This window comes from Suncus etruscus, chromosome 18 (assembly GCF_024139225.1).
Source record: "Suncus etruscus isolate mSunEtr1 chromosome 18, mSunEtr1.pri.cur, whole genome shotgun sequence".
Taxonomy (NCBI): Eukaryota; Metazoa; Chordata; class Mammalia; order Eulipotyphla; family Soricidae; genus Suncus; species Suncus etruscus.
In genome coordinates this window covers 18,133,829-18,146,922 of record NC_064865.1, presented here as the reverse complement: position 1 = coordinate 18,146,922, position 13,094 = coordinate 18,133,829, and the positions used below count along the sequence as shown (strand labels likewise).

The window sequence follows — 13,094 nt, the reverse complement described above, 5'->3', positions numbered from 1 at the left end:
AAATAATAATGGTCAGTACTCATTTCTTCTCTGTTCTCTTAGGTAAATTTTTCCAGTATTGTACAACTTGGCCTCTAGAAGTCCATTCTATTCCTTCCTGGGATGCGTTAGTTTGGTCTTTGTTAAAGTCAGATTGTGTGGGAACAGCAATGGGGTGAGGCACCTGAGTTGATGTGTGGGGAAGGACCCACAGTAGCATGCTCTTTGCTGGGATCTGAGCCCTAAAATACAGACAAGTTTTGCGCTCTGGTCATGACTGACAAGGAATGGAAATCTGATGTGAAAATGTTCCCGGCTACATTGGCAGGAAGATTTCTTGGCAGTCTTCCTTATTTCAGGAAGGGCCGAGATTGAGGTGAGTTGGTGTCACCAAGAATGGCTTCTGGTAGCAGGTGTTTGCATGCTGCTTTAGCATCAGAATGTTGGAAGGTCTCAGTATCCTCTCTCCACCACCCCCACCACCACCCCCCACCATTACCACCACCCCGTGATTAGCAGTCATTTCTTCTCTACTGCCTAGTGGGCTGTGTTAGATTCTTGGAATACCATCTGTCATCGATGGCCTGTGCCTTCTTTCTTGTCACTCAGTTCTGGCCTCAAAAAGGAACTCTACTTTCTCTTTTCCTCCTTAGAGGAGATCATCAGGATTTCCAGAGAGGTAAAGTGACTCGCAGCAATATGATCTGTCATGAGCCATGTTGCACTGGTGGTTCAGGCCCTCTTCCCTCTCCCTGACCCTTCTGTTAAGGATGCTTTGCTGAGGAAGTTTTGCCTTGAACAAAAATTGACTAAAGAGTAGTCCAGCTTCAGGAACTATTTTTTTTGTTTGTTTGTTTTGGGGGCCATACCTAGCAGTGCTCAGGAGTTAATCCTGGCTTTGCACTCAGAAATTGCTCTGGCAGGCTCAGGGGACTATATGGGATGCAAGGAATCAAACCTGGGTCCATCTGGGATCTGCTACTTGCGAGGCAAATGCCCTACTGCTGTGCTATCACTTTGGCCCAGGAACATCATTCTTAACAGTAAACAGTAAATTGGTTCACCTTCTTTTTTTTTTTTTTTTTTGGGTTTTTGGGCCACACCCGGTAACGCTCAGGGGTTACTCCTGGCTATGTGCTCAGAAGTTGCTCCTGGCTTGGGGGACCATATGGGACACCGGGGGATCGAACCGCGGTCCATCCAAGGCTAGCACAGGCAAGGCAGGCACCTTACCTTTAGCGCCACCGCCCGGCCCCCCACCTTCTTTTTTGTTGTTGTTGTTGTTGTTGTTGTTGACAGCAGAATGCACTAATGAAAGGAAAACAGAAGTTTCTAGGCACACGTGTGGTGCTGCACTATTGGGTACTCAAAAAGAACAGCGCATGAGGTTGCACTGAACCTGGGCTTATGTGCATTTGCTCAGAAGAATAGAGCATTTTCAGAGATGGGATGAGCCAAGGAGCAGGATTTGACCGTTCTAGGGCAGCAGATTATAGGGAACTCAGAAAGATCCAGGCTAGTCAAGTTTGTGATGTCTCGGCACCCAGTGTCCTTTCACTGGACGGGGATTGTTGTGGCAGCTTCTGCCGTCACTCAGGAGCACCTTTGTGAGGAGAGGATCTTCTGTGTGCCTTCAGAGCATGGAGACCAGAGACCAAGAAGGTGACCTGACTGCTCGACAGGAACGAGATTTCAGCCAAGCCCCACAGCTATCTCACCCAGCCCAAGTGCTCTGCTAGCAAAGCAAGCTCCATGGGCATCTCTGTAGCCTCACATTGCCTTTCCAGAAGAGAAGCCGGCCCCTGGACTTTATTTGTTGGTTTTGCAGAATTTCTTCTTTCTGCCATTTCCTGAGCACACAAAGCAAGTCCAAGGGATTTCTGTGGGAGAGTGGGGGTAGGTAGTTGGGGTGTCAGTGATTTCTTCACATTGTCCTTATTGGATATGTGCTCAGACTTTGAGTCTTTATTCTGTCCCTGAAAGCACTGTTACTCAAGAGAATGACCGTTGTATCATCACACACTTGGCTACTTTTTGTCTCTGTCTCTCTGTCCTCCTCCTCCTCCTCCTTTGTCTTCCTGCTCTTCCCTTTCTTCCCCATTTGATCAATTGAGACCTCTAAGTTCTAGAGTGCTGTTTCTTCTTCACTAATACTTGGGTGGGGAGGAATCTTGTTAACACAGAAGAACCATGATTTCTCATTCTGTAAAATCAGAATCCTTCGGGCTTCCTTCCAAAAGACATCCCTATGTCTTCTCTGGCGGGAAAGAATTCTCAAGTTCAAAAAACAAAAAATAAATAAATAAATAAAAAGAAATAAAAAAAAGAATTCTCAAGTTCAGCATTGAGTTCTGTATTCACATGTGCCTCAGAATCATCCAGAAAGGCCTGTTTTCAGGAGCATGGGCCTCTTTGTGTTCTGGAACTCTCCATTATTCCCTTTAGAAGCACCTGATCACCTTTCTGAGAGCATTGGGAAAAGTGGGAAGAGGCTATTTTTGATTTGGAGGCTTTTGGTGTTTTTATTGGGAAACATGGCTTTGCTCTAGCTTACTCCTGGCTCTGCATCAGAGTTCAGTCCTAGAGGGGTGCCAGGAGACCATATAGTGTAGGAGATCAGCTGCTTGCAACACAAGGATCTCTTGTTTTGGGGGTCACACCTGGCAGCATTTGAGGTTACTCTTGGCTTTGTACTCAAATTACTCCTGACAGGCTCAGGGGACCATATGGGATGCCAGGGATAGAACCCGGATTGGCCACATGTAAAACAAATGCCCTGCCTGCCGTGCTATCACTCCAGCCCCACAAGGCAAGAAACTTAATACATGTACCTTCTCTCCAGCCCCTGTTCATGGCTATATATCTATCTATCTATATATATATATAGATAGATCTATATATCTATATAGATATAGATATAGATCTATATAGATATAGATATATATATATTAATCTTGGGGCCGGAGAGATAGCATGGCGGTAAGGCATTTGCCTTGCATGCAGAAAGTCGGTGGTTCGAATCCCAGCATCCCTTATGGTCCCCTGAGCCTGCCTGCCTGGAGTGATTTCTGAGCATAGAGCCAGGAGTAACCCCTGAGTGCTGTCTGGTGTGACCCAAAAACCAAAAAAAAAAAAAAAAATCTGAGATAATCCTGGAGAGATAGTGTAACAGTTAAGGCCTTGGGTATGGCTCGAAGCCATACTCTCCCAACCCCCTAACCAGGTTTTTTGTTTCAGAGATTCTGACAAATGAAATTGTTACTAAAGCATTGGGCAAAACTATTGGGGATTGTTTTCTAAGACAAGCTGACAAAATTTCTGGGACAGAACGTGCTATCCTGCCTGGGTCTACGCTGGCATTTGTGTCCTTGTCTCATTGAAGTTGTGAGTGCTGGTGGCCCTCATTCAGCGACATCCCAGATATTTGGAAATGGTGGCTTAAAGGAACCCTTTGGAACAAAACAGCGCTGGAACAAAACAGGCCTGTCTCTTGGGTGGTCTGCAGTTGGTCTTTCCTCTGTGTTCTTGAAGCCAGTGTTGAAGGAAATGCTGGCGCCTAATGAAGTGTGTACAGGTTCTCAGTTCTTCTGTTGTTTGGCCCTCTCAGTCCTGTCAGTACCTGTAGCTGAGTGATGACCAGCAGTCAGAGGTTTATCTTTCTGAGCCCTATTCTGGAATTCCTTGCCTTGGGGTTCAAGAGAGCTACTATTCCTCTGACCATCCAACTGTCTGGATCAGGAATCTTTTATGTGCTTCACTCCTAAGTGCCGAGGGGAGGGATCTCTAAACAGTAAGGTACTTGTTCTGCATCTTCTTCCTCAGTGCATTCTGTTCTTAGAATGCACAGAGAGGTGCATCAGAGAGGTGTCTGGGGTCCAGGCCCAGAAATGCACCTTCAGGTCCATCTACCCTCGCTGAGAGGGGTGCCAAGTGCAGGTTTTAGAGTTCTTTGACAAGACACATAATATTTTGGGGACCTGGGAGGAAACACTGCTGAGTCCCATTGGTACTAAAAGCTTGCTTCTTTTTTGTTTGTTAGTTTGTTTTTGTTTTTGTTCTTTGGATCACACCCAGCAGCACTCAGGGGTTACTCCTGGCTTTATGCTCAGAAATTGCTCCTGGCAGGCTCTGGGGATCATATGGGATGTCGGGATTCAAACCACCACCTTCTGCGTGCAAGGCAAATGCCTTACCTCCATGCTATCTCTCTGGCCCCATAAAAACTTGTTTCATCAGCAAAAAGCAGGTGCATTGCTGGTGGTAGGACGAGACTGACCATTCCTTCAGTTTCTTCTGGGTCACCCGAGTAGTCTGCAGGTGGACTCCCACAACAGTGTGAAACCTCTTTTGACAGCACAGGAGTTATCCTTTCCCTATCCCTAGGACTCCTTAATTGCTGAATGAAAATTATGGCCATTGTGTACAGATATGACCTTGGTCTGAACAGTATCTGCCAGCATGCACAGAAATCAAATGAATATACACTTGGGCTGTGCTCAATTTATTTTCCAATTCTAGTATCTATCAATTATATGGGTCATCTAGGTGGGGAGGTACATATTTCTGGGGATAGGATGTATGGGCATGGGCTTTGTTATTTACCCATTCCTGCAGAGTTCTATTATGGCTGTGCAGTACTGGATAGCAATAGTTGACAGGCTGATTCTGTCATGTAATAGCAGTAATTGACAAGCCAGCTCTACAATTGAGGTTTTCACCTGCTTTTGTTACTTTCAGGGGAGCTGCAGTCTCCACCCATGCTCTAAACACTTTTTTAGATATCTTTTTCAGATAAATAGGCAGCTTCAGTATTCATCAGACATGAGGAAGAAGCCTATCTTCTCTATTATTTAAACAACTTGAGGGAAATCTCTGGGCGAGCCACCCTTATGTTGATCAATTTCTTTTTTGTGATTTCAGAGGTAGTGGCCCAGTGGTGCACACAAGGGGATCTCCTGGCAGTTGCTGGTATGGAAAAGCAAACCCAGCTTGGTGACCTTCCCAATGGTCCTCTTCTGAAGAGTGCCATGGTCAAGTTCTACAATGTTCGCGGCGAACACATCTTCACTTTGGACACACTCGTTCAAGTAAGGGTGTGTGTAAACCAGCTCTGTGTAATATGTCTCCATTGGACAGAAATGAAGGGCTTCAGATGTTGCACCCTTTGACAGAGAGTGCTCATCATTCTCTTAAGTTATGTACATCTCCCAGAGGCTTTAAGTGTGCTACAGATTGCCCTGTAGCCCAAATATTTGATTCCATCTAGCATGCAGAGAACTGGTCATGAGCTTGATGTAGAAAATCCAAGTCACAGAGTCTTTGCTACTCTTTGGACTTAGTGATGACAGTGGTGCACTTTGACTCTTTAGCTAAATTATTATTAAACAGTAACTTCAAAAGCTGTCTAGAGGGGCCGGAGAAATAGCACAATGGTAGGGAGTTTGCCTTACACATGCCCAACCTGAGACGGACCTAGGATCAATTCCCGGCATCCATATGGTCCCCCGAGCCTGTCGGGGCGATTTCTGAGTGCAGAGCCAGGATAACCCCTGAGCACCACTGGATGTGGCCCCAAAACCAAAAAAAAAAAAAGGCTTTCTAGAGTGAGGCATCAGCACAGTTTTCACCTTCCTGCAGGCTTCCCATTGTCTCTGAGTCAGTTTGTTTCTGGTCAGACTCAGAGAAAACTCTGAGCAGATATAACAGGACAGATTGGGAGTTAGCTGGTCTTTGGATCAGCAGGCTTGACAACAAACAACTCCTATTGACTCGCTCATTAGAGGGGGAAGTCTGTCAGGAGAGTGGGTGTTCATGAAACAAGGTTCCTTTTTCATTGTGGTAAAGGTACCATCTTAATCCTTTCGAGTTTTGTTATTGTTTTGGCTACACCTTGTGGTACTTGGGTTACTCCTGACTCTGCACTCAGGAATCACTCATGGTAGGACTTGTAGGACTATATAGAGATTTCAGGGTTGGAATCTGGTTCATCTGCATTTAAGGTAAGAGCCCTATCTGCTACCTTTTTTGTTTGTTTGTGCTTTGTTTTGTTTTATAGGGCCACACTAGTGGTGCTCAGAGCTTACTTCTGGGTCTGTGTTCAGGGATCTTTCCTGGTAGGTCATAGGGAACTATATGGGATGCCAGGGATCTGAGCATTATAAAGCATCCTCCCCACTGAACTAGCCCTTTCCCCCCTACACACCCACCCATTTCAGTGTATAGCTCTTAGTGCCACACATGAGATTCTTGTAGAACTAATCTCCAACACCTTTTCACCTTCAGAAATGCAATCCACATCACTGCCAGCCCTTGGAAACCATGTCCTCTTGTCATTTGGAGCCTTTCACTGTTTCCCTAGGCTCCTGTATATTGTCATGTACATCAGCATGTCCTTCCCAACTGGTCATCCATCCACCTACCCTCATTACCCATGGACACTCAATTGTTTCCAACTTTTGTCTTTTGGGACACAGATACTATGGGGCCATGAGTGCTGGAACTCCTCCATTCTTCCTATTTCAATGTCTCCTAGAAGTGTAGTACTCAAACTCATTGTATTTGTACTTATTACTTATTCTTTTGAGGACCATTGCCAATGGCAGCTGTACCATTTCTTCTCCACACCCCCTATGCCAGGCTGTGTATCTTGAACAGTGCATGCACCTTGCATTATTCTGATGGAAGTCTCTTGCCAGGGCGAGGAAAACATATTTCAGATCTTCTGTGGTTTTGATTTTGGTTTCCTTGCTGCCAGGTAATGTTGAGTATTCTTCCATGGATTTATAAACATTTTATGTGTCCTTTGGAGAAGTGTCTTATCTAAACTCTTGTCTATTTTCCCTTTGCTTTTTGTTGTTCAGACATAGAATTATATGCATCTTTTGACTGTGTACTACATTCTTGGATAAGTAAGTTTGTTTTGCTCATTTGCTCTAGCATCGAGCAAACATACTTTGTAAAGTGACTGTGTAAACAAAGATTGAGCTCTGGGCTGGAGTAACAATAGTAGGGTATTTACCTCAATGTACCTGACCCAGGTTCCACCCCTGGTACCACATATGACCATACTAGAAATGATATCTGAGTGCAGAGTCAGGAGTAAGTCCTGAGCACCAATGGGTGTGTGGCCCAAATACCAGGGTGGTGGGGGGTGGGATGGGGTGGGATCCACAGGGGACTTAAGTTCTGTGTTCTGGTTACAGGAATGTGACAGGTTGAAAGAAAGTTACATCCAAAACTGGGCCTGTGGTTGTGAGCTGAAAGGCTCATTGTTCTGCCTTCTCCATGGCCTGAAAGATAGACCTAAAGCAGTTTGCCCCGGTTGAGGAAGAAGTGCAATGGTTACTGCAGCCAAGTCACCAAATGGAAGGAATTTAGAGAACTTCTCAAAGATGTCCTAAAAATGGGAGGTGATGAAAGCTGGGCAGGTGCATGATTAATGCCCTGAGCTTGAGAAGTAGAGTCAGAGGCAGTGGCCAATGGGTACAAAAAGGGATCTTCTTGTTATTAATGATTGCTTTGTGCTCTAGGGTTGGTTACTCCTAGCATTGCTTAGAGGACCAATGTGGTGCCAGGACTGACCACAGATCGTTCTGCCTCATATAAGGCTAGCACCTTCCTCCATACCATCTCTGTGATGGTATGGTTCCCATTTTATGTTTTTTGTTTTGGTTTAGTTTTTGGTTTTTGAGTCACACCCGGCAGCGCTCAGAGGTTACTCCTAGCTCTGCTCTCAGAAATTGCTCCTGCCAGGCACAGGGGACCAAAAGGAATGCCAGGATTCGAACCACCGAACCATTGTCTGTCCTGGATTTGCTGCATGCAAGGCAGACGCTCTACTGCTGTGCTGTCTCCCTATTCCCAACTTCCCATTTTCAACTGAAGTGACTGTAACAGAGAGCTAAAGTCAAATAGAGCTAAGGCCACACTATGAGACACCAGTGTGGAGCAAATGAATATGTGTGTGTGTGTGTGTGTGTCTGTGTCTCTGTGTGTGTGTCTTTTTTTTTTGGGGTTTTTGGGTCACACCCGGCGGTGCTCAGGGGTTACTCCTGGCTGTCTGCTCAGAAATAGCTCCTGGCAGGCACAGGGACCATATGGGACACCGGGATTCGAACCAACCACCTTTGGTCCTGGATCAGCTGCTTGCAAGGCAAACACCGCTATGCTATCTCTCCGGGCCTTATAAGTTCTTTTTTTTTTTTTTTTTTTTTTTTTGGCTTTTGGCTTTTGGCTTTTTTAGGTCACACCCAGCAGCGCTCAGGGGTTACTCCTGGCTCCAGGGCTCAGAAATTGCTCCTGGCAGGCTCGGGAGACCATATGGGATTTGAACCAACGACCTTCTGCATGAAAGGCCTTACCTCCATGCTATCTCTCCGGCCCCGTGTGTGTGTCTTTCTGTGTGTGTGTGTGTGTGTGTGTGTGTGTGTGTGTGTGTGTGTGTGTGTGTGTGTGTGTCTTTCTGTCTGTCTCTGGCTATCCTACCACGAAATAGGAACTCAGCTTCCATTTGTTTGCTGGCTTGGTGCGTGGGCAGCTATCCATGTTGGCTTTCAGACCATGTGCCTTCTGATTGTGGCCTCATGCCACCTCTCTAACTCCAGACGAACAGAAAGACATATATGCAAGGATGGGATTGTCGGCTCTGTGTTGATCAGACTTGTCTGAATATGTAAGAATGAAGAAATTTCTCAGTCCAGTCAGCATTGTCCTTTAGGCTAACTCAGAGGACCTTTCCTGCCAATATCCTCTTCCATCTGCAGAGCATGTCCTTCCCTCTGCCACCTCAGAGCCAGTTCCTTCCCATTGGAACCTGCCAAATAGCTGCACCCCTCCTCTCCTTTCCTTACCTGTCTTGTTCTCTTGATGTCTAAGATCTCATGCATTCTCCACTAACTATCTTCACTTCATCTAATGGAGTGAGGCTTAAAAGTCTCATCATTGCAAGTTTCCTCAGTTCTTGTCCAGAGGAGACCTGGTGTCTGTATTTAAACAGGGAAACTAGGGGCCGGAGAGATAGCATGGAGGTAGGGCATTTGCCTTGCATGCAGGAGGATGGTGGTTTGAATCCCGTATCCCATATGGTCCCCCGAGCCTGCCAGGAGTGATTTCTGAACATAGAGCCAGGAGTAACTCCTAAGCGCTGCTGGTTGTGACCCCCCTCCCAATAAAAATAAACAGGGAAACTAAGGGTTGATTTCATCTCCCTTTTGAGGAAAATTGCCCTCCACCATCTCCACATTTTAATAAATCAGACTTCACAGGGTTGCTTGTTTCAACCAACTTAACTTTTCTCAGTAACAATTCTAAAAGCGTGTTATCTGTGCTCTGCTAGTCAGGGGCCAGAGGCAGGGACATTTTTATAGCAGGAAGGAAGTCAGGCAATTTATTGGACTGTTTATAAAAAGAACTAAATGCATTTAGATTGGATAATTTATTTCCAAGTTAATGAGATTGTCGGCTCTTGCATACAAGCATTTTGCCTGGCTTGGACTTGCAGCAGCCTCAGCTTTAAGTTGATTTTCTTGATTTATGTGAAATAGCAGTGCCTGCGGCTGAACCTCTTAGAGAGAAATATACTTCATGCTTCCCTTTCCGGACAATTTTCAGTCCTGTGGTTCATCTCATTAGCTGTTATCTGACTGTGTATCACATAGCTGATGCTCTGGCAGTGCATTGTTAGAACCAGTGCTACTGACTGGAGTTTGCAGCCTTTTTGTCCTGGATTGGGTGGGTTTTGTTTTTTTTGTTTGTTTTTTTTTTTGTGAGTGTTTTAGCCTTAGGAGTTTTTCTGTATTAAGGGCAATTTGAGGAGTCACCATAGAGTCTGTGTGGTTCGGGTGTTGCTCTAAGTCTTTTGGTTAAATGATTGAGAGGAGGATGGGTGTGAAGACGAAAAATAAAGTATGAGCTTGAGGTCTGGTGAGTGTTGGCTCTGCCCCAGGAGGTAACTCTATGTGCTAAAGAACCATGGTGCCTTCACTAAGAGTCATGCCACAACAAAGCTCTTCCTCCACAGTGGCAGGACTTGTTGGGAGATTAATAGGGAAGGATTCAATCCACCTTGAATTCAAGCAGTAATTACAGTATGTTATTACCTTCCCTCAGTGAGAGCTAACTATTGCTAAACTCTCCCTAATTTTCCTAATACAGTTGGAGGCTTTCAGAGGCTCAATAAGTTGCTGCTTGTCTTTAGTGAAGTGTACATGATAGAAATGGAATATGTGTACCACATACAGCCACCTGAGCCCACCAGGAATAACCCCTATGTGCAGCCTGGTATGACCAAAAAACAAGAAAAAAGAAAAAAATGATGATGTCCTCCTCATCACTGGAATTAGGGGTTGCAGTGATTGGACACATGAAGGCCCCCCAGTCTCTCTCAGGGAAATTCCTATCGCTATTCTCCATGTGCTTTGGAGAGGGCCTTTCCCAGAGTTTTCCTGTCCCCAGCAGGTACCTGCACATCCCTGGACTTCCAAACTTAGATCCTTTTATTGCTCAGTGTTGTGGGTCCAGGTACCACTTTTCTGTCCTTCTCCCCCTGTGCTGCTTCCCTCTGCTTTTTTTCAGCACCGGAACTGCTGCCCTAGAGTATAGAAAGTGTTCTCCCTTGCTGTATGTGCAGCAGCCTGTTTGTCTCTGCCAAGCTACTCTGTGTTTCTGAGGAGAAAGTGAGCCTGGCGAGTCGATTGAGAAGACTGAGGGAAGATTGTACATCCACATATCGGTGGTAGTCTGTAAATTCAGCATTTGATGGGTTCCCATGTTCCCCCAGGTAGCCACATTGCTGTCCTGATGTTAGAAGAGACACTACCTGGTGGAAGATGATGACAGTCAATGGTGATTTGTCACTCTAATTTCCTATTTGGCCACTTTGCCTCAGTTTTCCTGTGTTTGATGGCAATGATAATTGATATTCATGTAGAGAGTTGAAGGAATTCATTAAAATCATATTGTGCTTCTTATTAGGATGTGCTATTAGAACCAGTGACTATGGTTTGGTTTGGGTGCCGCATGCCCAGTGATGCTCAGGGGTTACTCCTGGCTCTGCACTCAGGCATCACTCCTGGTGGAGACCATATGGGATGCTGTGGATCAAACTTGGGTCTGCCGCATGCAACATAGTACCTTACCCACTCTACTATTGCTCCTGCCCCAAACCCCAGTGAGTTCTTAAGACATAATTATCTTTAGGATGGTAGTGATTAGACCTGGAAACACAGCAGGATTCTCTTCCAGCTTGGAGGCCTTTGTAAAGATGAGAGATGCAGAGCTGTATAACAGATTCTCCCAAACTACTCTCTAGTCATACATAAAGCAACTTCCTTTGGATAGCAGCACTAGAAGAAAAGGGGACAGGCATGGACATGCATCTAGTCCCTACGTTGGAACCATGGGCCTTCCAGGACACCAGAAGAAGGGGAAATGAGGGAGGACTCGGCTTTGCTTCACAGCTCTTTTCAGCAGGCCTTGGTGTCCTTGGAATTCTTGCTGTTTCCTGAACTCTGGGTGGTAAATGGTACTGAGGCAGCTGGGGGCAAAGGTACATTTTGAAGTTGGTTCCCAGTACAGAAATGTACTGGTAAAGCTAGCCTTTCATTGGATATGGAATGTGTTGTCTGTCCAATCTTCCGTAGATCTGATGCCAGGCTCTGAATTCTTGGCTCCTCTCAAGGGTCCTCCTGAACTCTAGCTTGGGCCCTCAGAGGGAAACCTTCTCTAAAGTCCTCTAGAAGCCTCCAGGTCCGTCGTCCCACCTCCCCCAGAGTGCAGAAATGGAGAGTGTCTCTTCAGCTGTGCCTTCCATTTGGGAGGTGGAACCAGGCATAGATGACTCCAGGACTATTCTAAGCAATTGTCTTCAGGCTTCCTTTTATCTTGAGTTTGTCATATAGTATTATGGAAACTCTGCTTCTCTCTGCCAGTCATATCAGGCTTCTGGCACCCCCACTCCTGATCTCTGGAACTTCCCCAGATCTCACATCTGTCAGAGTGGGAAGAACAGGCACACCTACCCCCTCTGTGCCTTCTTCTTCCATGGCTGCTGGACTAGGTGTCTCCAACCTACATAGGTGGCATTTAGCGGCCTTTTCAAAGCACATGTTGACCACTAGAGGAGCTACCAGTAGCCCTGAGTCCCCTTTCTCCCTGCCACCATCTCTGTCTCAGTCATGTCAGCTCCAGGATGGCATTGAGTAACAATGACTTGGTTCTTGGCTGTGGGCTACATTTGTACTGCTGCTTTGACTAGTAAAGGCTATGAGCCTTTACTGCTCATAGCGCTGGCTTTACCTCACAGCAAAGGAGACACTGTCAGAGCTTTACCTAGGATCTGGATCACACAACTGTGTCCCCACATACAGTGTTTGTTGCTTTGACTCTAAACCCACCCATGGAGGGAAGGTTGAGGGCCCGAGCAACACTTCATACCATGGCACTCAGCTGTGTCTTTGAGGTCAGGATCAGGAACATGGGTTAGACTGATGAAGACTCCTGATGAGAGCCATGGTGCTAGAACTGGGATAGGGTTCATGGCCCTCAGTAAAACGGATAATTGGGGAATGGGAAGACACACAGAAATAAACCCGAAGACATAGTACTGCCATGGTGCTATGGGAGCCAGTGTTTTCTGAGTTACTGACTGCCATCCTGAGACATGATTTGCCCTTGTCAGTCACAAGCACCAAGGCCTAAGCATTTCTCCCTTCCACTCTGGCAGCGCCCCATCATCTCCATCTGCTGGGGACACCGGGACTCAAGGCTACTAATGGCCTCGGGCCCAGCACTGTACGTGGTACGGGTAGAGCACCGGGTATCCAGCCTACAGCTACTGTGTCAACAGGCCATTGCCAGCACCCTGCGTGAGGACAAGGATGTTAGCAAGCTGACACTGCCGCCCCGCCTTTGCTCCTACCTCTCCACAGCCTTCATCCCCACCATCAAGGTATACCACCTCGTCCCTGACTCTCCTGCACCTTGGGCCAGCTTGGGGCCAAGGCAGATGTAACTGTGAGTCGCCGTGGCCTGGTCTGTCTACAGAGTCACCTGTGCTAAGGGGATTGGCTTGCTATAGGCAGAGAAAACATTCTACAATTGTTACACCCTCCTGCCAA

At 46.3% G+C, this 13,094-nt stretch overlaps 1 protein-coding gene across 2 annotated transcripts in view; it reads left to right on the top strand.

Moving 5' to 3' along the window:
• Window positions 1–13,094, top strand: part of TULP4 (TUB like protein 4) — a 186,105-nt gene that overhangs the window by 154,033 nt on the left and 18,978 nt on the right. For both annotated transcript variants that reach the window (XM_049765315.1, XM_049765314.1), the window contains exons 7-8: window positions 4,900–5,066; window positions 12,701–12,925. In XM_049765315.1, the coding sequence (XP_049621272.1) occupies window positions 4,900–5,066; window positions 12,701–12,925 (392 nt within the window). The remainder of the gene's footprint in view (window positions 1–4,899; window positions 5,067–12,700; window positions 12,926–13,094) is intronic.